The 24,257-nt window shown below is 50.7% G+C and overlaps 1 protein-coding gene across 3 annotated transcripts in view; it reads left to right on the top strand.

Annotated features, from left to right (window-relative positions):
* The window catches only part of SYNJ2 (synaptojanin 2), a 97,109-nt gene that overhangs the window by 7,653 nt on the left and 65,199 nt on the right, over positions 1 to 24,257 (top strand). For all 3 annotated transcript variants that reach the window (XM_058534080.1, XM_058534078.1, XM_058534081.1), the window contains exon 2: positions 17,086 to 17,172. In XM_058534080.1, the coding sequence (XP_058390063.1) occupies positions 17,086 to 17,172 (87 nt within the window). The remainder of the gene's footprint in view (positions 1 to 17,085; positions 17,173 to 24,257) is intronic.

Genomic DNA, 24,257 nt, shown 5'->3' with positions numbered 1-24,257 from the left:
CACTTACCCCGGCCTGAGCCAGGACCACCAGAAGGGAGGAGCCCGTGGGCCAGAGGAGAAGAGGCGGTGGACCAAAGGGGAGGAGCCCGTGGGCCAGAGGGGAGGAGTCCGTGGGCCAGAGGGGGGTGCCTGTGGACCGGAGGGGAGGAGCCCGTGGGCCGGAGGAGGGGGTGCCTGTGGACCGGAGGCCGGAGCTGTGGTCAGAACACATCGCAATGGGTGACATGGGAGGGCCAGCAGTGGAGCTGCACGAATGGAATTCCATATTGAAATTTTATGTCTCTGGAGTGCACAAACAGAATCTTATATTTCTCATTTCAAAGGGCTACTTGCCTCTTTCTCTAGATACACTATGTAAACAGTGTTTTAGGTTGAGGACTGAGAGATTTTGTCTGGTAGTATGAACTGATTTAACCAAAAGTAACAGAACTTTATTTAAGTTATGCCATTTGTTGACGGGGGAAGATTTCCATTAGAATGTTGAAAATAATGACAATTCCAAAAGCCCCAGAAGCCTGGGATGGGAACATAGGGGAAGGTCCAGGCCTCCTTGCCGGGTTCTGGGGGGTGTGGAGGGGCTGAGTTCCCATTCTCTCCCCCGTCCCGCATGCTTTCCAGGCTGTGACTGTTTGAATCTGTCCAGAGGGGGTACCTTTTTCTAATTCACAAAAAGGCGCCACGTGTTCTCCAGACTGCCCTGGAGAAAGTGGACCAGAAAGGCCTTTTTCTAACTCGTGTGGTAGGGGTAAAACTTGAATCCGACTGTGGAACTGGTATTTGTAGCTGACCCCTTTGACATAGGAACAGACTCTGTGAGACCACATATACGCAGTGAGAAATTATAATGAAATACCATTGCCTCAATGAATGGCTGCAGACTCCCAGGGTTTGGGTGTGGGTCTGACTTCAGCAGCACCCTCCCCCTTAGGTTTCTGGTTCAATTTGCTGTTAGGAAAATTGGGTTACTGAGAGCTTAATAGAATTTTGTCTTAAAAGAGAAAATAGACCCAGAGCGAAGACTTCGGGAGTGATCCTATAGGAAAAGTTTGTGAGCGTTAGAGGATGAACTGTGTGACTTTAGTTTGATCACCACCTTTCTCCTGGGCCCTCACGGAGGGTCTTCAGTCCTGTGGGATCTGTCTTCTCCCCTCCTGAACACTCTCGAGTCTTTTGGGTGTGCATGATAAGATGGTACACTTAGAAAATCCAGGAGACAGATCGTGAAGTATCTATGAGGGCAATGATACCATGTCTGGGATTTATTTGGAGACAGGAGACAGACAGATGGACACACTGGAGCACACACAGACAGCGGGGCGGGGAGAGTAGGTGAAATAAGATTGGGAAAACATTGATAGCTGTTGGAGCATCTCCCCCCATCTCCTGAGCTCACTCCCAAGTAGGTGTGTGGTGGTTCATTAGACTTAGTGAATTAATAAGTTGGCTGCTTTTCAAGCTCAGCAGATGAAAATTGACAGCTGTCCCCTATACCATCATAGTCGTCATTAGTCAGATCAGTCAATCAATTAGTCATGAGTCAATCATTAGAGTATGTGATAGGAAAAAAAGATTCCACTCCAGTGACAACAGTTTCTGAGAATAAACATAGTATAATATGTCAGGTCTAAAAGAAGAAAGCAATAAAACTTTACTGAGGCACCAAATAAATACAAGAAAGGTGTACCAGATTCTTGGGATAAGACCATCAACAGTATCAAGATGTTGGTTTTTCTCCGGTTAATCTATACATAGGCAAGTATCTATGCGTAAAATCCAGTTCAATTCCAACAGGAGTTTGATATAAAAAGTAATGGGTTGGTTGTAAAGTATATCTGGGGACCCCCCCCCCCAAACTCCTTCTTATCTTAATCCTCCCATTTTGGTTAATGGCAGCCCCATGTGGATGGGGCCGATGGTCAGGACAAAAACCTGTGAGTCATCCTGATCCCGCTCTTTCCCTCAACCCCATCCCATACACCAGGCAGTCCAGACCACTCTTACCTCCACAATATACCTGAATCCTGCCACTTTCCCCTGTTGTGGCTGCTACAGTGCTGATCCAGCCACTACTCTCTTTCTCTAGGACCAGCGGCCACTCCCCGGGCATCCCCCTAGACCGCACCTTTGTCCTCTGCCCTGGTTCTTTCTCCAGCCTCATCTCCCCCCATTTCCTGGGCTCACTCCTGAGTAACCCTGACTGGTTCCTGCCCAGCATCTCTGCACCTGCTGTGCCCTCTGCCCACGGTGCTCCCCCCTCAGACCTCTGCCTAGCCGCCTCCTCCTCCTGCAGGCCTAACTCAGTGACTCAGCGAGACCTCCCTGACTGCCCTAGGCAAGCCAGCCCATGGCCTCCATTCCCCAGCCGTCTCTGTTCCATCCCCTGCCTCTCGTCTTTGTAGCCTTTATCACTGAAATCACCTTCATTCTTTGCTCGCATCATCTGTCGTTTGCCGTGAGAAGGCGAGCTCCATGGGAGCAGGATGTTGTGGGTTGCATCGTCCCCCAAAAAGATACGTTCAAGTCCTAACCCCTGGTAACTGAATGTGACCTTATTTGGAAATAGAGTCTTTGCAGCCAAAATGAAGATGTAAATTAAGATGAGGTCATACTGGAGTAGAGGGGGCCTTAATCCAGTAGGACTGGTGTCCTTGTAAGAAGAGGAGACACAGAGACAGACACACAGAGAGAGGAAAATGTCATGTGAAGACACAGACACGGGGAAGACGGTCACGTGAAGACGGAGGCAGAGACGGGGGTGATGCTGCTGCCAGCCGGGGAAACCGTGGGGACTCCAGAAGCTGGAAGAGGGAAGGAAGGACACTCCCCTAAAGCCTTCAGAGGGAGCGTGGCCCTGCCAACACCTGGATTTTGGACTTCTGGCCTCCAGAGCTGTGAGAGAATAAATTGCTGTTGTTTGGAGTGGTGCTCTGTTACGGCAGCCCCAGGACACTGATGTGAGGGGCGCTGTCTGTCTCGTTCAGTACTGTCTTCTCAGCACTGTCTGGTGCGAGGAGGGCTCAGGAGACACTCTGGAATGAGGAAGGAATGGCAAAAATAGGCAAGAAGATTTTGGAAAAGATCAGCGAGGACACACTGTATCTACCAGATACTAAGACATACTGTAAAGCCATCACAGTGGTATAATGGGCAAAAATCAATACAGTAGAGGAGAGGGCTCAGAACAGACTCGTGTAAGAGAGTAATTTGGTTTACTAGAAAGGTGAGCATTTAAATCAGCCAGGGAAAAGGGTGGGTACTCAATAAATGGTGCAGTTGACAGATGCTGTGCCTGATATTCAGACCAGGGACCCCTTGGCTCATCTGGTCAGAAAAGAGAAGGGTGGAACCTCGGCTTGCCCGCAGGACAGGGCCAGCTGTCCCTCTGCCGGGGGAGTGAGTGGTCTTTGCTGAGTTCCTGCAGGTGACTGCTCGCACAGCCGTCCGTAGCTAGCTTCTCCTCTGGCTTAAAGCTTCATGCCCCACAGAAAGCTACGGGGTTTAAAACCCCCATAGGTATAGACTCCAAGGTTCACGCAAGGGCCATGCTGGTTACAAGAGTTATCACACTTAAGGAAGCTCCAAGTCTGGTGTCCCATCAGGGGTTTATAATTCATTTATGGCTCTTCCCCGTCCAGAAGCAATTTGCAAATGAAGGTTGTTTGTACCATAAGCAGTGTTATCTAGTGACATAGTTTTACCTTTATGGGGTTCCTAGGGAACAGAGGTGGAGAGTTAAACAAATGTGATTCTCATATGGAAGGGAAAAGGGTTTTGTTAAGACCGTGTGGACTAAGTAAGTTAGAGTCAGCCCTACATTAAAGCATTCATTAAAATAAAGTCCAGAGGTATTTAAGAGTTAAATGTAAAGAAATCCAACTTTTAAAGTATTAGAAGAAAATATAGGAGAAGCTTTCACTGTTTTATCGTCTGGAAAGCCTTTCTAAGCAAAACATGGAACCCAGAAATCATAAAGAAAAAAAACCCCTGACATATCTCAGAAATATTTTTTATTGAAGTATAACATATAGAAAAATGAACACATCCTAAGTGTACAGCTCTGTGAATTTTGACAAAGTCAATGCACCCACATAACCAGCACGAGATCTGGAAATAGAGCAGTGGGGACAAGCTAGGACCACCTGCCCCACCTTCACCATGTGTCAGATAGATAGATTTGACTCCGTAAAACTTTAAAACTCTAGGATATCAAAAGAGACCATACATGTAGTTAAAAGACAAGCAACAGCCTGGAAGGAAGCCATGTACAACACTTTGAAGCATATAAAATGGTCAGAGATTGATAATCATCGGATATAAAAGAGCATTTATAGATCATGAAGGAGAAGGACAAATAGTTCAACAGAAAAATTGGCAAAGAATGGACTAAGCCATTCTCAAAGGAAAAAAACAAGTGGCCGGGACGGTGGGGCCAGCGCCGCAGGCTCTGCCTGGCTTGGTAATCCATGTTGGTTGGGCGAGTGTTGATTCTCTGTCCCCTTTCGTTTTTCTCACCATCTGCCTCCTGTGATGCAGGCGTGGAGGCCCCGGCGGACAGACAGTGCACTCCACTCAGCGTCGCCCCTCCCTCCTGGCCCTGCAGCTGTGCCCTCACACCTGTCTCTCCCCTTAGGCCGACCCTTTTCCCAGGAGACCATGCACTGGCTCCCCAGGTCAGCCCCGCAGGCTTCCAGACAAGCCCAGACTTGCCTTGTCCTCGCGGGGACACACCTGCTCAGGACCCGGCCGAGCCAGGCTCAGTGCTGGGAACGTCAGGGCTCGGGTGCTTGAGGGGTGAAGAACAGCTGTGGCAGGACCAGGAGCGGCGGGAAGCAGGAGGGGGCCACTGGCCAGAGGTGGGGAAAGGCGGTAGATATGGCATCTTGTTCCAAAAGGCCAGGGGTGGGGAGGAGAAAATAGGCTCCCCGGAAGGAGGGTGGGACGCACTCAGAGGACGCAAAGTGTTCATTTTGTAAAGGCAAGCTTTCCCCAGAGAGAGGCTCCTGGAACAAAAGGATTTCACAGGCAAATGACTGGGGGAGTCTGGACATGGTGTGTTGTCCCCTCCACCAGCCCCCCCACCCCCCCACCGTGGAGATGTGCAGCTCGAGTCAGCATATGAAAACCTGAGGCCCTGCAGCAAATACACCTGCTCCGCCGGTGTTCCCCAAGCACGTTCGACCTTTTGTTCATAGACCACACATCAACACCTTAGGGTACCCAGGCTCCCTTGGGGTGCATTCGGGGATCCCTGCTGTGAAGTGAGTAAGGTTCTAAGGCCGGGTGGGGACCCAGCCGCAGCGGCTTCTGTTTCTCAGGCTGGAGCTGATTCCAGGTACAGAAAGCCTTTGGCTGAGTGGGAAGTTGGAGGAGGGAGTTTCCAAATCAATGAAACGGCGGTAATAGGGTCATTTGAGAAGGTTTCTTCTGCCCTTTTGTAAAAATAGTGTGAATATTTTCCCCCGATGTTGGGCGGGGCCTCGTGAATACGCAGACATGTTTAGTTAATAGACATGTACGGAGAAGGAAGCCAAACTAGTCACAACAGTATGTGCCCCCAAATATTACTGATGTGGGGATGTGGATAATAAAGCTCCGAGATGAACTGAGTGTGTTCATTCCTTCATCGTTCCTGGACCTGGGTGCCACTATGTATCAGAGGTTGGAGGGTCCCAAAGGGCATGGCTGCTGCTCTGTGACAGTCTTGGTGGGGCATCTAACACAGGTGAACAGGCTGGTCTAATCACATCCCTAACTGAGGCTAGTTTTTTCACCAAACAACAAAAAATTTTTCAAAAATCAGAGAAACCTGAGAAATGAATTATGACCTGTCTTCTGGATTACAATATAGAGTAGGATTGGGGCCGGCCCTGTGGCCTAGTGGTTAAGTTCAGCACCTTCTGCTTCGGCAGCCCGAATTCGGTTCCCGGGTGTGGACCTACACCACTTGTCAGTGTCCATGCTATGGCGGCGACCCACATACAAAATAGAGGAAGAGTGGCACAGATGTTAGCTCAGCACAAATCTTCCTCAGCAAAAAAAAAAAAAAAAAAAACACTAGAGAGAGAGTAGGAATCGACTTTTGGTAGGTTGATCAACTCTTCCCCCAGCTTCCAGGAACTGTGTCCTGTCCTCAAGTCCCTCACATTGTCAGCCTCTTCTTTGAACTGCCTTCACCTGCACCACTCCCTCAAACTGGGCCTTGTGGGAGGTGGGATGGGCATCCTGGGCCCCTCACAGCTACTCCCAGGCCAGGCTCCTTGCTCTCTGGAAAGGGCGCTCCTGTGGAAGCACATGCCTCCTCATTGAATCTTCCTTCCTGCCGGCCACGCTGTCCATTCACGGGCGAGCTGGGCTTCTGGCTCACCGCTGCTCCTGTCTCCATCCCAGGTGAGCACATGTCCATTCGCACGAGCCACCTGCTCTGCTGGCCTCTCGCTGCCCTCCCCTCCTCACTGCCCAGTCTTTCCTTCCATCTCACTTCACACTGCTAAGACCTTCTCACCACCAATTATTATACCATCTCGGAAGTTCAGCTTTAAGCATCCTTCTCTGCTACCTTCTGTCCTCCTAACTCCCTCCGTGCCCACCAAGACCTTTAGTCTATGGACTCCTAAACCTTCCCACCATCCTCACTCCCCTCACATCCTCTCTTCCCTCCTTGTCTTGCTTAGATTCTGATCCATGGTGATGGTTACTCTCCAGCATACACACTCCACTCTTCACTTTCTCTCCTTCGTACTTGGCAGGAAAAATCCCCAACGCTGAATAAGTCCACTCACGCATGCTGTTGCTGGATGTGGCTGGAGAAAAACACATCATTGACGTGTCTGTTGTAACCTTATAACATATTTTTGGTGCTGTTTGGTAATCTTACTGCATTTTCCTAGTCAGATTTCTCTTCCTCTCTCCAGGATGACTATTTCACATCTTCTTAAGCCTTCAATGCCTTGCCCTCTCAGCTAATGATTTTGCTTCCTATTTCACTGAGAAAATAAAAGTAATTAGAAAGAGAACTTTCACAACTCATCACCTCATCTGCTTGCCCGGTGCTGGTGGGCGCTGCCTTCCCTGCGTTACAGCGGGTGACCTCCTATGCGCCTGCTTGTCCACATTTCCACCAGCTCTTGTCCCCTCTCGCCTTTGAAGACTGCTCCCACAATTTTCCCCTTTCCTTCCTCGCTAGGTGATTTCCACCGTTACGTCAACAGACTGTCATATCTCATGTTAAGAAACTCTCTTGGCCCCAACCCCCACCCCCTTTCTCCCTTCCCCCATGTGAAGGGGTCGCCCATGCATGCTGTCTCCTCTCTCCCTCCTCCCACCTCCCTCCTCCCATTCTCCCATGACCCAGTTCCAGCCAGGCTTTGGTCCCCTCCACTCCCCTGAAGCCCCTCATCAGGGTACCCAGAGGCTTCCACCTTGTGGGTCTTAGGCCTCCATCCAGCAGTGTCACCCAGCGGATCACATCTGCTTCTTGAAGGGATGCTTCTTCTCCTGGTCCTATTCTCGCCTCACTGCTGTTTGCCCCAGGGCCTAGAGCAGCACCCGGCACGCAGGGGATATCTAGAATCCTTGTGGAGTGAGGGAATTGAAGTGTGACGGGAGGTGTGACTCTCCCCTACTCTCAGGCTCCCTCATCCCCAGAGCCTCTCTCCTCCCTGCGTCTCATGTAGCATAAGAAGACATAAATGGATCATACTACATGGCTTCTAAAGGGGTGTGTGTGTGTGTGTGTGTGTGTGTGTGTGTGTGTGTGTGCGCGCGCGCATGTGTGGAAATAGGGCTTCTCTGCGAGGGGGGAGGCACTGAGGTGGGGTTGTAGTGGGGGTGGAAGGGAGGGATAACCTGAGTGAGGAAGAAGAGAGGAGGAAGTACTGGGGAACTGGTTTGGCTGATCAGTTAGTGAAGAAACTGGAAAAAGTAGCATCCGGCTCCTTTTCCGGTTTCTCCAGCGCCAGGCCCAGGCCGTGGACCTCATCTGTTAGTCATAGGAAGCGAACTGAAGGGTTTGTTATATGAGGAAGTGACACATCAGGACTTGGGGGGAACGGGGAGACTGAGGACCTGGGAGGGAGATCTGTGGTCAGGCCATGAACGCTGCCCCCCCCCGCCATGTCTACAGAGAACATGCACACACTTGGGTATTTTTATGCTTCCTTGTTGTCCCCTGTTGGGATGGAGGATGCATGGCTGCCCCAGGCCTTCCCATGCTGCTGCTCCTAAGGTGTAAGAACTGCTGACCAGGGCTTGGGACCCGTTGCCTGGCTCTGCCAGAAGCATATTCAGCACTCTTCAGTATTTTTTTTAAGGCCTGGATTCCGTCTTTTTAAGGGAAAAAAGTCTCAACTATAAAAGCTCGGTGTCCTGCCCTGTGCTCAAGCCCTCTTTTCGAGGAGCCGGCCTCCTCCTCTGGCCTGGTCACCTCAGCCACCGCTGACCTCGGCACAGGGAGGGGAGTGTGGCGGGGCCAGCTCCTGCCCCACAGATGTTTTCCAGCTGTGGCTGCAGGAGCTGATACGTTTTCCTCTGATTTCCTCTGGCTGGGCTGTGCACGCTGGTGCAGCCTTGTTAGGTAGTGTTTCTGAGTGGCCCTCGCTGGCTCTTTGGTGTGGCCTGGACTTTTTGGTGAAGGAGAGAGGCCGTGGGGAGCTCAGCACTGTTTCTTAGCAGGGCTGACGTGTCTGCCCAGTTGGCTTTTGTCTTGGCTCTGCAGCTTCTGTTTCAGGCTGATGTTTTGATTTCCACTTTGCTTAGCAACCCTCCTGCAGCCTCCTCAGCCCTGGGAAAACCATTGTCTTTCTCAAGAGCTGCCTTAGCTCCAAAATGATATCTCTGGAGGGAAGAGCTCGGAGCTCATCTGACCTGAGCTCAGAATTAGCACATGAAGGAGACACTGACCTTGATCTGGATGATTTTTTCCTCTTGAGACCCTGAAATACAAGAAGGTGGTTTAATTTCAGGCGCAACGACGCGGCCACAAATGCTACCTTAGTCGTGGGCAGTCTGCTTTGTTAAATTGACCTACTTATTTTTCTGACCTGTGGGCTGGGCTCCGCTGGAATTTCCTTATGGCATGTTATTGTGGAAAATATTATGAAAGAAAGAAGCACGTGTGGTTGGTTTGCGTATTGATCCAGACCGGCTGTCTGCTGACCAGGATCATGGCCTGCCTGGCCTGGGTTTTAGGTAGCAGAGCAGACTCCGGCTACAGCCCTGAGCACGGCCACTCCCACTGAGACCAGCCCCGGCCTGGGGACGTCTGATGACACAGCTCTGTCCTGGGAACCGGAATTCATGGGCCAAGTTTGCTCTGCTTTGGAGCAAGATACTGTTTCCCCTGCAGGCCTCTCAAGTGGTGGCTGTTTCTCTTCCAGTCCCCTTGGCCCACTGGACCCAGGGTTGGGACATGAGTCCCCTAGGCTCCTCTTTGCCACCTCCAGACTGGTTGCCTTCCCTCCTCCATCAAAGCGCTTAACTTTGAATCTCATGTGCATTGCCCACCAGGTGGTCTTCCTAGGCTCACCTAAACATCTAACCTGTCAACACCGCACTCAGGACCCAGGGCGGGGACCACAGCTCGCTGGCAGGGCAGCACAGGGCTTTCTCCTTCTGTGAGTCATCCTCATGGCAGCCCTTGCTGTCCACACAGCCATCCGGAGGCCCCCAGGCACAACTCACTCACCTGGCGTGGATGCCAGGGCCGCCTTGCTGGGAAGTCTCACTCCCGACAAGATCCAGTATTGGGTGGCTGAGCTTCCAGGGTCTCTCAAAGGACAGGCCCTTCCAAGAGTCTCCACATGGCCCCATTGCTATTTATAGTTCACCTGTGGTTCCTCTCATCCAGATGCCTTTTATCAGTTGGGACTATTTTTATCATCAGCTGTGTTGTCTAGTAACACAGACAACTTTTATCAGGTTACCAGGGAAACAGGACTAGAAAGTTAACCTAAGGTCAAATTCTTCTGCAGGCTCTGTTAACCCTTTGCCCTCACACACCAAGGAACCACATCACCCACTGCCCTCCTTGAAATTGCCTGGTTCCTTGGTGATTTTACCTTCCTCTCTGTCAGTCTCCCAGATGCTGGGTCCTGTCTTCGTTCTTGGTACCCTCAGTCGCCATGTTGATCCTTCTGAAGACCTTGGCATTCAGTTCCCTGGCCTTCCCTCCTCCAATGAGTGTGTCCTCTGCCCCGGCTCAGCCACTCACTCCCATGGCCATGCCTTTGTCCCTCCACCATCTGTGTCAGCCATCCCGCTCTGCATCTTCCACCTCCATCTTCCTTCCCCAGCTCATCCCTCAGTTCCCCAACTCCAGTGACCTTTGACCCTACTGGGACTGTGACCCCTTGAACCCAGACCTCTTCACAGTCCCTGCCCTGGCCCCCATACCTCTCCTCCCTCTTCACCATCTCAGTCACTGACCCTGCCTTGCAGTCTCCCTCCCTCCCCTGCTCCTCCGTTGCTTGGTCCTACTCTCCTGGGGAAACCACTGGCCAGATCCTCCTCTCCTCACCTGTATCTGCCTCTGGGCGGCTGGAAGTTTCTGGAGACGACGCACTACTACACTGATGGGTCTCATTGTCACGTCATGACCCCTGAGTCCAGGGGGGCCCTTCAACTACGTTTCTGTATTCCGTTCACTCACCCACCTCCCCAGACGGCTGTTTCACACCTTCCCTCCTCTCAGCTCTGCCGCACCCTCTCCTCCTCCTCCTCCTCGCTCTTAGCTGATGGAGTCGCTTCTCATAGCGCTGAGAAAATTGAAGCAATTGGGAGAGAATATCCACACACTGCCTGCAGCACAGCTACCCGCCCACCCACATCTGCCCCATGTGTTCCCCTTCTCTTCTGTTAACCATGGTGGACTGTCTGTGTTTAAGGCTGGTCCCCACTTATACATCGGATTCTACTGGCCTACCTGAGGGCGTCGCCCCAGCAGCCCCTCTCTCTCTTGCTGCATCACTTTTTACCTCTCTTGGATCATTTCTACCAGTGTACAACTTGGTGTTAACTCCCTTATCTTGGAAAAATCTTTTTTTTTTTTTTTTTTGGTGAGGAAGATTATCCCTGAGCTGACATCTGTTGCCAGTCTTCCTATTTTCTGCTGAGGAAGATTATCCCGGAGCTAACACCTGTGCCAGTCTTCCTCTATTTTGTATGTGGGTCGCCACCACAGCATGGCTTGATAAGTGGTGCATCGGTGCACATCTGGGATCCGGACGTGTGAACCCCGGGCCACCAAAGCAGAGCTTGCAAACTTAACCACTACACCACCAGGCTGGCCCCTGGAGAAATCTTTTGATCCTACTTCCCTCTCCACAACCTCCACTTCTCTGCTCTACACACACACACACACACACACACACACACACACAAACACACACACACGTGCGCACACACACGCAGTTCCTCAAAGAATTCTCTCTGCTCACTGTCTCTGTTTTCTCTCTCCCTCTCCGTTTAGGTTTCAGCTCCTCAGTTGTACTGAAGCTGCTCTTTTCTGGCTCAGCAATGCCTGACTAAAATGGTGAATGCTCGGTCCTCATGTTATGGACCAGTGTCTGACTCGCTGACCACTCTTGCCTCCTTGAAATGCTTTCTTCTCTGGGCTTCCAGGACACATGCTCTTCTGGTTTTCCTTGTATCTTTGACCATTTCTCCTCAGTCTCCTTGACCTATGAACACACTGCTCCCTACACTCACTCTCGAGGTGATCTCCTCCAATCTCATGATTTTAAATACCTCTGTTTGCTCGGGACGCCCCCGTTTGTATCTTTAGCCAGGCTTCTCTGCTGGACTCCAGGCTGGAACAGATCTGTCCTCGACTTTGGGCGCCCACTGGTGCTTCAGGCTCAGCTCGTCTGACCTGAGCTCTAAAGCTCCACCCGGGCCTGTCCTGTCAGTCTTCGCCATCATGGGTAATGGCCACTCCATCCCTTCAGTTGTTCAGGCAAAAAATTTGGGATCGTCCTTGAACTCTGTCTTTCTCTCATATTCCACATCCAGTCTGCCCACAAATCCTTTTGGTACTACCTTCAAAACATATGCAGATATTTGATGATGTTAAGGAATTATGGTTAAATTTTTTCAGATGTGATAGTGGTATTGTGGTTATGTTTTTAAAAAGAGCCCTTATCTTTTAGAGATTCTTACTGAAATATTTATAGATGAAATGATATGATATCTGGGATTTACTCAGAATAATCTGGGGCAGTGATTCTTACTTGGAGGGCTCATTAAAACACAGATTTCTGGGTCTCAAGCTCAGAGTTTCTGATTCAGTAGGTCCGAAGTGGGGCTCCATAATTTGTATTTCTAACGGTGATTGATGTTAAGTCTGAGGACCACATTGTGAGACCCACGGATTTAAGGTGTAGGAGAGTCGGGGGATTTGAAGGAAACAAGGTTGGCATGAGTTGATAGTGGTTGGAGTAGGGGGTACATAGTAATGTGTGTACATAGGGTTCATGACACTACTGTACTTTTCTTTGGAAATTTCCATAATAAAACAGTGTGTGTTTATCTCCAGAATTTGACTGTTTCTCAGCACCTCCTCTGTTCCCATCTGGTCCAGGCTAGCATCATCTCATGCCTGGATCATTGTAGTGCCTCCTAAATGGTGTCCTTGCTTTTCCCCTTGCCCCTTATGGTCTGTTCTCAACAGAGCAGCCAGGGTGATCCTCAAAACTCTCTCTCAGAGTGAAACCTCAAGACTTTTTATGACCTAGAAAGCTCTTTACAATGTGGCCCCCACTCCGTTGCCTCTGTCAGACACAGTGACCTCGCTGGTCCTTGGATATACCAGGAACGCTTCTGCCTCAGGACCTTTGCACGTGCTCCTCTGGGCCTACAGTGCTCCCCCAAGCTCTGCTCAGCCATCTCTCTCATTTCCTTCAGGTCTGTGTTCAAAAGTCACCCTTGCAGAGAGGCCTTCTCAGACCATACTGTGTAAAATTTCACTCCCCATACCCCTCACCCCCATATCCCTCTTTCCCTACTCACTTTTCCTCCTTAGCTCATATCAGTGTCTATATAGTGCTTATTGGTCTTGTCTATCCCTCTTGGCAGGAAGCTTGCCTGGCACCCTGCCACTCCACCGCCTTCATGGCTGTGCCTCGGTAGTGCCACTGCCCCCGGCTCCCACCCCCACCCAGGTTGGCCTCCTCTGTCAGCACTCATCCATTCATGACACACGTCCCTTCTTTGCCACTGCCCAGTGCCTACCTCGGCTAACTCTGTCATCAAGAGACTTTTGTCTGTTTGGTTCCCGGCTAGATCTCGGTGCCTAGGACAGTGCCAGCCCCGGAAGGCTCTCAGACACACGTTCACTGAATGAATGGCCGAATCCCAGGGCAAGAGGTGGACGAGGAAGAGGGTGGGAGAGTAGATGAGAGGACTTTCCTTAACAGGCTGGAAAGTCCTGGCTGACGGGAAGGGAAGCAAGATCGTTCCCACATGGAAAAACCTACAGGAAATGCAGCGAAATGTGGAAGACAGGAATATTCTATTTTTGAGATATTAAGTAAGGAAGGACAGAAGTTGCAAATGGGCCGACCAAATACGGCCTGCAGAGGTGTGTGTGCAGCCCACACGCTGCTTAAAATAAATTTGGGTTGGTTGCCAACACTGGAAAATCAGGAGTGTCCTATTTCTCTTGTAAAACTGGAGACTTGCTGGCACTGGGCTGGCACGCCTACCTGGGGGCAACTGGCTGGAACTGACCATGTGTCCCTAGTAGAGGGCCGGTGTGTGTCATCTGGTCACCCACAGCCCCTTCCAGCAGCTTCTTTCATTCATGACCTGCCTGGTACCTGTAGTCATTCGATTTGTAAGCTCCCCTTTGAAGAGCAAAATGGATTTCTTCTTCCTTCAAACCTAACTGAGGACCAGTTGTTTGGGGCAAGAGGTGGTGTCGAGTGGTTTTGGAATAGGTTGCCAGGGAGGCCAGGCCTCTGGGAGAGTGGAGGTGGGGCAGTGAGAGCAGCAAGGGGGCCCTGCATCACAGTGGGGTCGCACCCTGCCACCCTGCTTATACACTGGAGGGGTCAGAAGGGGCGTTGGAAAGGAAGCCATTGAGAAAAGAAAATAAGTGTACTGGAGAGACGGTTTGCTTTAAAAGGACTGGCTCACCAAATGAAAAGATTACCAAGTGTTATGGGTTCAGATGTGTCCCCCTGAAAGATTGGTTGAAGTCCTAACTCCCAGTACCTGGGAATGTGACCTTATTTGGAAACCGGGTCATCGAAGAGGTAATTAGTTCAGTTGAGATGAGGTCATACTGGAGCAGGGTGGGCCCCCAATCCAATATGACAGGTGTCCCTGGGGAGAGACATGGAGACACACGGAGCGGATGGCCACGTGACGCTGAAGGCAGAGAGATTGGAGAGACACAGCTGCAAGGCAAGGGAGGCCAAGGATTGATGGCCACCACCAGAAGCTGGGAGGGGGCAGGGAAGGGTCCTCCCCTGGAGAATTAAGCCACCAGGTTTGTTTCCAGTTAGTCTGTTTGTGGTGGAGAAACAGCATCTCCTTACAAGACTCTCACGTCCGCTAAGGTCGTGACCTGCTATGAGTTGTCACATGAAAAGTCAGGGACAAAGACGTTTATATTAGGGAGTCAATAATTTACAGGATTTGAATGGGACCAGGTGGCCCTGTGGTGTTGGGGTTGTTTGTTATTTAAGTATGAGGATGAAAAGTCTTCTTTTATTTGTGTTTAATTTTCCTGGTGACCGGGGACGTGATGTGCACATTTGTCGTCTGTGATCCAGCAGGGCGAGGGGTCAGTGTTGTTTCCACAGCTTCTCCTCGTGGTTACATTCCCCCCTCTGAAGTGTGGATGCGACCACATCACTTTGGTTAGCAGTTTCCTGATGTTTTGTTTTATTTGCTTGGGATTATCTGCAGAGGTCAATGAATGCACAAAGACCTCCTTGTTTTACGGTTCACAAAATGGGAACCGAATGATACTGAGGCGTAAGCGTTCTGTTTGAAGGCTTTGTAAAGCTCCGAGGGTTGAAATATATGTTTTTGTGTCAGAATTATCCACTTGCGATTATCAACTTGTCTGTGGAGGTGAGGACCAGGAGCTCCTGGCTTACCTCTCCCGGGTTCTGCCTGCAGCCCCTGCGGACAGGGAGACCCCACGTTTGGCCAGGCCCATGGCCTGCAGGAGGGACGTTCACTTCTTCCTGTGAGGTTGGGATTCACAGGATTTACCTGTCCTAGAGCAGCGAGCAGGCCCATTTCCAGGAGGACTCTGTAGACACATGACACAGTGCCTGTCCCTTAACAGATGTGATTGAGTTAAGGACGTTGAGATGAGGAGATTGTCCTGGGTGTTCTGGGTGCGCCCAGTGTACTCACAAGGATCCTGAAAAGATGGAAGAGGGAGGGAGGAGCGGGAGAGAGAATGAGATGTGAAGATGGGAGCAGAGGTCAGAGTGATGTGATTGCAGGTTCTGAAGAGGAAGGAAGGGGCCAGGGGCTGAAGGATGCAGGCCACCTCCAGGAGCTGGAAAAGGCCAGGAAATGAAGTCTCTCCTAGAGCTTCCAGAAGGAACACAATCCCGCCAACACCTTGATTTTAACCCGGTGAAACCCATTTCAGAGACTTCTGACCTGCAGAATTGTAAGATCATAAATGTGTGTTGTTTGGGGCCACTGAGTCTGTGGTCATTTGTTACCACAGTCATTTATTAGGAGACTAAGAAATCATTTCACCACCTCTCCCAGCTGCCCTGTGGTCTGAGACAGGTTGAGGGAGTAGGTGGGACTATGGCCTCCCAGTCCTTTTCATAATTATCTTCAGGGTACTCTGTCCACCCCCCACCAGTCCCCCAAAAAACACTAATCAATCAGAAAAATTCGTGTGAGTGTTGTGGGACAATGTAATTTGTTAAACTGGTTCTTAACCTTTCTGGTGTCGCACTCCTTTGAGATTCTGATGAAAACTATGGGTCCCAGCCCCATAAAAATATACATCCAGAGCCAGCCCGATGGTGTAGTGGTTAAGTTCATGTGCAATGCTTTGGCAGCCCGGGGTTTGAGGGTTCGGATCCCGCACGCAGACCTACACACCTCTCCTCAAGCCATGCTGCGGCAGCGTCCCACATATAAAATAGAGGAAGCTGGGCACAGATGTTAACTCAGGGCCAATCTTCCTCACACACACACACACACACAAATATATGTATATATGTCCAAAAAATTTGCATACAGTTTGAGAGATTATACAGATTCCTCCAGTGTCTGCCTGGCGCCCCTCTGCCACCCCAGGTTAAAAGCTGTTGTATCAAATTCAGTTGAGGCTGAATGACTGCCTTCCTAGTAAATCTCCCTAATTGCATTTGCCAGGCCCTTATTTGAGGATTCATCCATGTTTGTATTTTGTTCTGTGCATTTAGAAACATTCTTCTGAGAAGGGGTCCCGAGGCCCGCCCCTGTGATAGCCAAAGGTGTCTGCAGCATCGTTGTAAAGGTTAAGGGCTCCCTGCTGCTAAGTGTCCTTCCCTCTGTCAGTTTTGCTTTTTCCTTCTGCTTTCCCCTGGGCTGTGTCTGGCCGTGGGTGCTGTCGGCGACTGCTGGAGACCCAGGGGCTTCTGCTCGCGCAGCTTGCCTCGGGAGTCACTGGGGGCACCCAGGCCTTCTGCTCAGGCTCCCTTGTGTGTTAGCAGGCCCCTGGGGACAATACGTAGGAAGGAAGGTCCTCCCCATCGGGTCACGATGACTCACCCCTGTTTCTGAGCATGTGGACTGCAAAGTGACAGGGCCTGGCCCATGGCATCTGCTGTGGGCTCGAAGCCAGTGCCTCTGGCCAGCCGGGGCCTCCCCTCAGCCTCTCCAGCCCCCGGGAAGCTGCCGGCACTTCCAGAAAATCAGACAGCAGGCTTTTCCTGGGAAGGTCTGAATCTCTGCAGCTCGGTGATTGGCTGATCATAAAGCCTCACACACATGACTTGGGGCTGAGTTTTGTCTGTGTGTTTTCTGTTTGGGGAGGGTGGGGAGCGGGACGGGGAGGCTGCGGTGAGTGGACTCTGACAGGGGATGCACGCTCATGTTGTCTGTGATGTGTTTCTCCCCCAGCTCCGGAAGAAAAGGAGGTCATTAAGGGAGAGTATGGGAAGCTCGCTGATGCTTATGGCTGCCTGGGGGAGCTCAGGTTGAAATCCGGTGAGTACCATCCAGACGGAGCAGCAGCTGTCAGAACGTGTGATGCGAGGCTTCTGAAGCTCTGGGCAGAGCCTCTTTGTGTTAGTTGGGGAAGACTGCAGGATTTAGGCATTTTATTTTAACTGTTGTGATCTTTTTAAATGTTTCTTTATTTCGCCGAGCCTGCACCTCCACGCTGGGGTGGAGACCAAGGTGAGCTTAGCCCGGCTCTCTCCACTGTCTGTGCTGGCGGAGGAGGAGGTGCGGCCAGCCCTGGTGCCAAGGAGGTCATTTTCATTGTTTGCCCACCAGGACCTAAGTTTTTCGGAAGTCTGGCCTGGGGGTCCGCCCAGGGGTTGTTTGTCCCTTACAAGGGATCTGTACTCTAGAGGGGTGGATGCGGGGAGTCTGTAGCCCCTGGACTCGCTGGGTGTGTCTTAAGGGAGAGTAGCCAGGTCTGGGCGATGTTGACAAGGAAAGAAAAGCCACCAGTACCTGACCGTTAGGCACCCAGGGTGGGCGAGAACGTTCAAAAAATGGGCCATGTAATCTGACTTGAAAAGGCAGAGAACTTATAGGATCAAGTGGGCATCCTTGCTCAGTATGAGACTTGCAGGGCCAAGCCATCGGCCGGCCACACTGCCGTGGGGGCCACAGCCTTGCCACAGGGCCACAGCCTCACCTCTGCACTCCTGGAGGTCGTGGGTCTGCAGTCCCCATCCTTCCTCCTCTCTCAGCCACCTCATTTATGTTGGCCCCACTCAGTGTCTTCAGTGACTTATGAGACCAGACCAGAGCACAGGTAACATTCCTGATTCTCGGTCCTGCTTGGTGAAAATGGGGATGGCTGTGAGTTGACCAAATTCGGGTGGTGGCTTTTCCTGAGCCCAGCTTGTGCGTCTCCACGTCTCACGCAGCAGCTGTTTTCCTGGACTGAGGATTTTAAAAGCCGACAGAATAGCAACTGTGGTCTGGCCTGACTTTTCTGGGTCTTTTCTTTCATGGGATGGTTTTTCCTGAATTATGATGATTACGTTGATCATTTCCAAACAGTTTTTAGATAAAACCCTCAGTCCCCACATGACAAAATGCATTTATTAATTGTCTGTTTTATGCCAAGGGCTAGCTATACATTAGCTTATTTCCTCCTAAAAATAAGCCAATATGATATGGTATCTTTTCCCCTGTTTACAGCAAAGGAAACTAGCTCAGAGGGTTAAAGTAACTTGCCTAAAGTAAGAAGCTTAGCTCGGATTCAAACCCGGATCTAGCTGCCTCCAAACACTTGCTTTTTCCAGGAGAATGTGCTGCCTGCCAAGGGTTTTCTCTGGGATTCCCCCCCTCCCTCCGGCAGTGATTTTTCAGAGGTTACGAAAAATTCCCGTGGCCCTTGCCTCGATCGTGATGGTGCAAGGATGACAGCTGACCTTAGAGCGCGTGCTCTGTGCTGGATGCTGTTTTAAGTGTCTTAGTGCATTAACTCAGCTCTCCCAACAGCCTGTGAAGTAGGTACTCATGCTGTCCTGCTTTACAGACACAGGAGGAGAAGCCCAGGTAGCCGAAGTGCTGTATTTCATCTCTTCTGTGACACTTTTTTTGACATTGTAACATCGAGGCACTCGGGATGTGTTACAGTTGTTGGCATCTTAGCGTTATAATTGGCAATGTTTTTCTTGTACTGAAGTTAATGATCCGTTTTGCATCTGGTGGGGACCTGGATTCAGGGCAGGGCCGTAACTTGCCCAGGGTAGGTCAGCTGTCCAGTGGAGACCTGGGTTTGAAACTCGTGCCTTCCGGCACCAGGGGCTGCTTTCACCTGCCAGGCTGTTCTTTCCTGAAAGGGGCAGAAAGGCTGAGCTTGAGGGACAGGAAGAGCAGTACCGTCCCGCATCCCAGGGAGAGCGTTTTCTCCTGGGCTATGATCTGAGATCAGCCACAGGAATTGGTCCTAACCGGGAAGCGCGGCAGCCCCCAGAGATATATTGTCAGATGCAGCCAGGGTGTCTACAGGTGCCGGCCCAGGGGTCCGGGCGGGCTTCAGCAGGAGGAGGGAGGGCGGCAACTCCTCGAGCTGCCCTAGAGGAGGCTCTCCTCGCTTCCGGCAGCCAGTGCCCACCCACCTGCCCCTCCCCTGAGGAGTGAGCGCACACAGCCTCTGGTGCCATGAGAGACTAGCCGAGTGGGGCCGTGCCCCGGCATGGGGGGCCGTCAGGTCTCCAGCCCCCATTCCTGATGTCCTCTCAATACCCCCAGCCCTGCCTGCCAGAGTCGCCCTCCAAGTGGGCTGCGAAGGCCCTTTGAGTGTGGTGAGGATGAGTTTGACTTTTGGAAGGTCAGGATTATTAGGCCTTTTTCAACGCATTTCTGTAAGTGCCCTAGCATATCTGAAGGATGGAAGGATGGGGCCTTACAATCAACTTTTCCAGACCCCCCTTTTTTACGTTGAAAAGCGTTTGGCTTTAACTTGATTTTCTTTTCCCACTGCACGTCCCCAACCTTGAACTATGATCTGTTTTGTTTTGGTTTTTTTCTTACCTGTTGAGGGTGTCGGGCAGCCAGGAGGGAAATTCCAACTTCTAGTTGCGACCCACGTGACCAGCCCCAGCGGAGGATGGGCTCCCTTTTGACTTTTTTAGGCTGAGGGTCTCTGTACAAAGACAGAGACTTCTCCTCAGGCTCTTAACTTGGGGCAGTCGTTCAATTTCCATCTTCCTAAGTGAAAATAGCCTTTTATGTAGGAAATTAAGAAACATGCACAAAAGTTGCATAAAAGCTTTATCTCAGGTTCCTAGGTTTTCATGGAGAGCCCAAAGTTCCTCCTTCCTCCCTGAAATGCCAGCAGGAAGGGGGTGGAGCCCCACGATTAGCCTGGGAGTTGGGCTTCCTGATATATACACAATACAAAACAGAAAGTGAGAGTATAGCAATAAAAAGAGTTTATCCCAATGATTATAGGGATTTAACTCCCTTTTAACCTAAGATCTCAAGGCCTGCCTGTTTCCTAGCTTCAGGGGTTGAATAAATTGAAGTCTATAATGAATTGTGTCTCCTGGAGTTGTGCAGTGCACAGCCTGTGAAGCTGTGCATGACAGCCCTATAAACTTTCCACCAGATAGCCCTCCTAGGTTCTAAGTCTAGCTTCACAACAGACTGACCTTCTGAGTTCATTTACTCTCTCTAGAGCTGTTTTCCCCTCCATGAAACCAGGAAAACCGCCTCATCTCTATCTTACAGTTCTTAAGAGATTTACATGACAGAATGAACATGGTACTGAGCATAGGTACTGAGTGGGAGGGGGCTGGCCTGCAGAGGGGTCCCTCAGGGAGAGCTGGGTGTGAGGTAAAGGCCCCAGCTGCATGCCTTTGGGCCGTTGACTCCGGGGGGATGGTGGATCTGCAGAGGCCAGCTAAGGGCTGACTTCGTGGGGGTAGTCGCTACAGAATAAGGAGTCTCTGGAGAGGGAAATTTGAGTCTTTAGTCTTACGAAATTCAGGGTATGCCGTGTTCTCCAGCAAGTCTGGAAATGGAATGGCCTTCATCAGTCTTAGAATAGTTTGTTTTAATACCTGTAGCGCGTGGTGTGCTGGTGAATAGTTGACATCCAGCTCTCCGGAGGGGAAAGCCCTGACACGCAGTGTTTGCCGGTTTCCGTGGTGTAAATGCGCTGAGCCTGGCTGATTGCAGGCTGTGGGCGCGGAGCTGGGAAAAGATACGCGCGGCTGGCTCCCGGGGGCCCGTGTAACTGCCGGCACCCCGCTGCCCACACCACTGTCGCGTTCTAGGAAAGGAAGGTGGAGGAGGTCCTTGTGCACGCGGAGAGGAGGAATTGAGACTTCTGGGCTTCTTGGTGTGGGGGAGGGCCTCGGGCATCCTCTGGCCAAAGCTCCTCACTTCGCGGTGGGAAGCCTAGTGTTCCTATGTCCTTTGTTCGCGGGTTTAAGTATGAGAGTATCCTGTACGAGCAGAAGGGTGGATAAGAGGGTCTGTGGGCACCCCAGGCTTGAGAGGGTACAAGGCTGGCCGGGGAGAGAACTCGGAGGCTGAGCCAACGCAGAGAAATGCCAGCGCAGGGAGAGCAGCGAGAACACGCCCAGCATTGTCCCCGAATAAACGGCATTGTGTCTGCGCATGACTCACCGCGATCCCGATGCCAGCCCCTCCCGGCCAGATGACAAATGGCCACAGCTAAACAAGACACGGACCCTCTTACTGCAGGGGTTGGGGGTACTGGGTGGCTTTGACGTGGAGCTGGGTTTTAAAGGCAGCCCCCTGAGGGAGAGAATTTCTAAGTTGATATTGAGGTTTCAGAGTTGTTTTTTTCTTTATTAGGGTAAAATATACAAAAGGTAAATTACAAATACCATTATAACCAATTTTAAGTGTACGGTTCAGTGGCATTAAGGACATTCACATTATTATGCAACCATCACCACCATCCATCTCCAGAACTTTCTTCATCTTCCCAAATTGAATTCCTGTACTCATTAAACAGTATATTTGAGGTGGTTGCATTCCATTTCCCTACCTGCTTGTTCAGGCTGCAGGCAGAATTGTCTAGACTGTGAGCTTCCTGCCCTCCGGAGGGTGTGTGTGTGTGTGTGTGTGTGTGTGTGTGTGTGAGACCCCATCTGGTTCTGCTGTGTCTTCTGGCTTGTGACCCGTTGCTTTCCCTCCCCGCCACCTCATCTGACTCTGTCCAGCAACCTCTGACCCGGGCCTGGTCTTGCTTTGGCCAGAGCCCTGGAACCAGAGTGTTTGAGCTGGAAGGGACATGGAACCCATCTGGTGCATCCTCCTCTGAGGCCCAGAGAGGGTAGGACACTTGCCTGAGGCCCCGCGGGCCACTGGAGGCGTGCAGAGCCGAGAGCCCCATCTCTGAGGCCGAGACGAGTTTGAGTTTTGTCTTTCCCTTGCTACAAGATCCTTACTGGGTTCAAGTCCCTGGACTCAGCCTCAACCAATGACTTCTGAGACCCTCCCTAGCCGGTTTACTACTTGGCTGTGAGAAGACTGATCCTGCCTTAGTAAAACCAGAGCCTGGATCCTGTGCTCAAGGTGAGCATCAGAGGGGACTTCCCACATTCCTGGGGCAGGTGACTACCACCAGTCTCACTTCTACCCCTGAGAGACACCTTCTTTGTAGGGATCACAGGCCAACACCGCACTGACAGGTGGGTCAGGGGGGCAGTGACCCCCCAACAGTCTGGTGCTAGACTCGAACCAGGAGCCTTTCCTTAAACCTGTAGTGTGTGGGGAGCACACAAGGCTGGTAAACAAGATTGGGGAGACGCGGTCAGGCCAGTATTGGAGTAACAGGAAGCCATTTACTGGGCGCGTCCCCCTCCTAGAGTGGCTGTGGCCTAGGGCAGTTCTTCTGGGGTCACCAAGACTGTACCCAGGACACAGACATGGTTAGTTCTAAGGAAAACAATTTCCAGGTCCTCGACTCCTTCCGATTATTGGTTTGTCTAAGAATGTGCTTGTGATGAGGGCCAGCTTCTCATTCCCTCTGTCCCATCCACAACCACCTTTCTCCCATCTTACCTTTCTCACAGTGGCCCAGGAAGTAAATTCCTCCAGGGTACCAAACAAAGGGACACTTCAAAATATTGTTGTCAGCCCTGTTGAGGAAATAAGTCACCTCAGTGACTAGGTGACAAATTTGTTTACAAGTCAGGTGATATTCAGTTGTTTGCTTTCCACAAAATTGAAGAACTTAATTGAAGTATCAGCCGACAGCATCAACAGTAATTTTGTCGATAGATCCTTGTTATTTTTTTTAGCATGTAACTCAGAAGGGCTTTGAAGAATTGACTGACATTTCTATAATGAAGCGCTTTGTATTCCCATTAATGTATTGATGTGAACAAGGTTTCTTAGTGTTCACATCTATAAAAATGAGAATAGAACTAGAGTTGATATAGAATCTAGTTTCATTCCATCAATAAATAATATTTATCCATGAATATGTGAACTAGAAGTTCATCCATCTCAGTAAGAGATGCCCTTCCAACAACTCTTTACTTTTTATGTTAAGTGATTTTTTAGCGAAATGTTTTGTTTACATTGTTTGATCAGTCGTGTGCTGAAAATCATTGCAATGATAACTCAAACCAGAAGCAACTCTTTTGAATCACTTTGAGCATTAGGATCAGATTCCTGCGCAGTATAATCAACACAAGACATGGAAGTACAAGATGTGTTATACCAGGGTGATTTTCTGTGGGGAAAGTGGAATGGAGATATGAGTGAAAATCCCATCTGTTAAAGAAGAACTTGTTCATATATTGCTTTAAATAACAGGCGATGATGAGAATCAAATCACTGTCTAGATTCCGTTGGATACTGGTAAAGAGGCCCACAACAGTTTCCTTTTCAGATGTCAATATTTAGCATATGCTGAAAATCTATTACTCACAACCATGTAAACTAACAATGAAAACTTTTGGTGTCAGTTTAAACATGAACAAGAGGCACATGGGTCAGCGACACTCTTAGGGAGACAACAAGCCAAAGTGATGGGAGACTGCTGGATCTTCGGGCTGGATGGAGCCCGGGCCAGGGCGAGACCCGTGTTTGCATCTTGGTTCCAACACAGACGCGCCGTGCCCTTGGGCGGGCTATTCAGCTCCCTGGGGGACAGCCCCTCATGTGTGACGTGGCAGCGTTGTCAGGCATGTTGGCCCTACGTCTGCGAGGATATAGTCAAGAACACCAGCTCTGAAGCTGGACTTGGCTTGAGTAACTTGCCCAGCTGGTGTAGCCAGAAAGTGGCTTTGAATCAACAGCTCCCCCACTGTGTTACCTTCACTAGTTAACCTCTCTGTGCCTCCATCTTCCTTCCTGTAAAATGGGGCTAAAAATGGTCCCTCCCCGGTGGGTTGCTGGGAGGAGGTCTGTGGACTGGTGCTTGGCGCCTGTAAGCACCGCCCTGAGAACTAGCTGTCATCAGAGCACCTGGCTGCAGCCACACGTGGCTCTCATTCACCAGCCCCCTCTCCTGAGCCCCTGCTCCCGGGACCAGGAGCCCGAATTCTCAGTGGTGGCGGCACCTTCCCTTTGTCCTCATTTATTTTAAGAGTCTTTTCGTGCCTGCTGCAGCATAC

This window comes from Diceros bicornis, chromosome 39 (assembly GCF_020826845.1).
Source record: "Diceros bicornis minor isolate mBicDic1 chromosome 39, mDicBic1.mat.cur, whole genome shotgun sequence".
NCBI lineage: Eukaryota > Metazoa > Chordata > Mammalia > Perissodactyla > Rhinocerotidae > Diceros > Diceros bicornis.
This window is presented reverse-complemented; position numbering and strand designations above follow the sequence as displayed.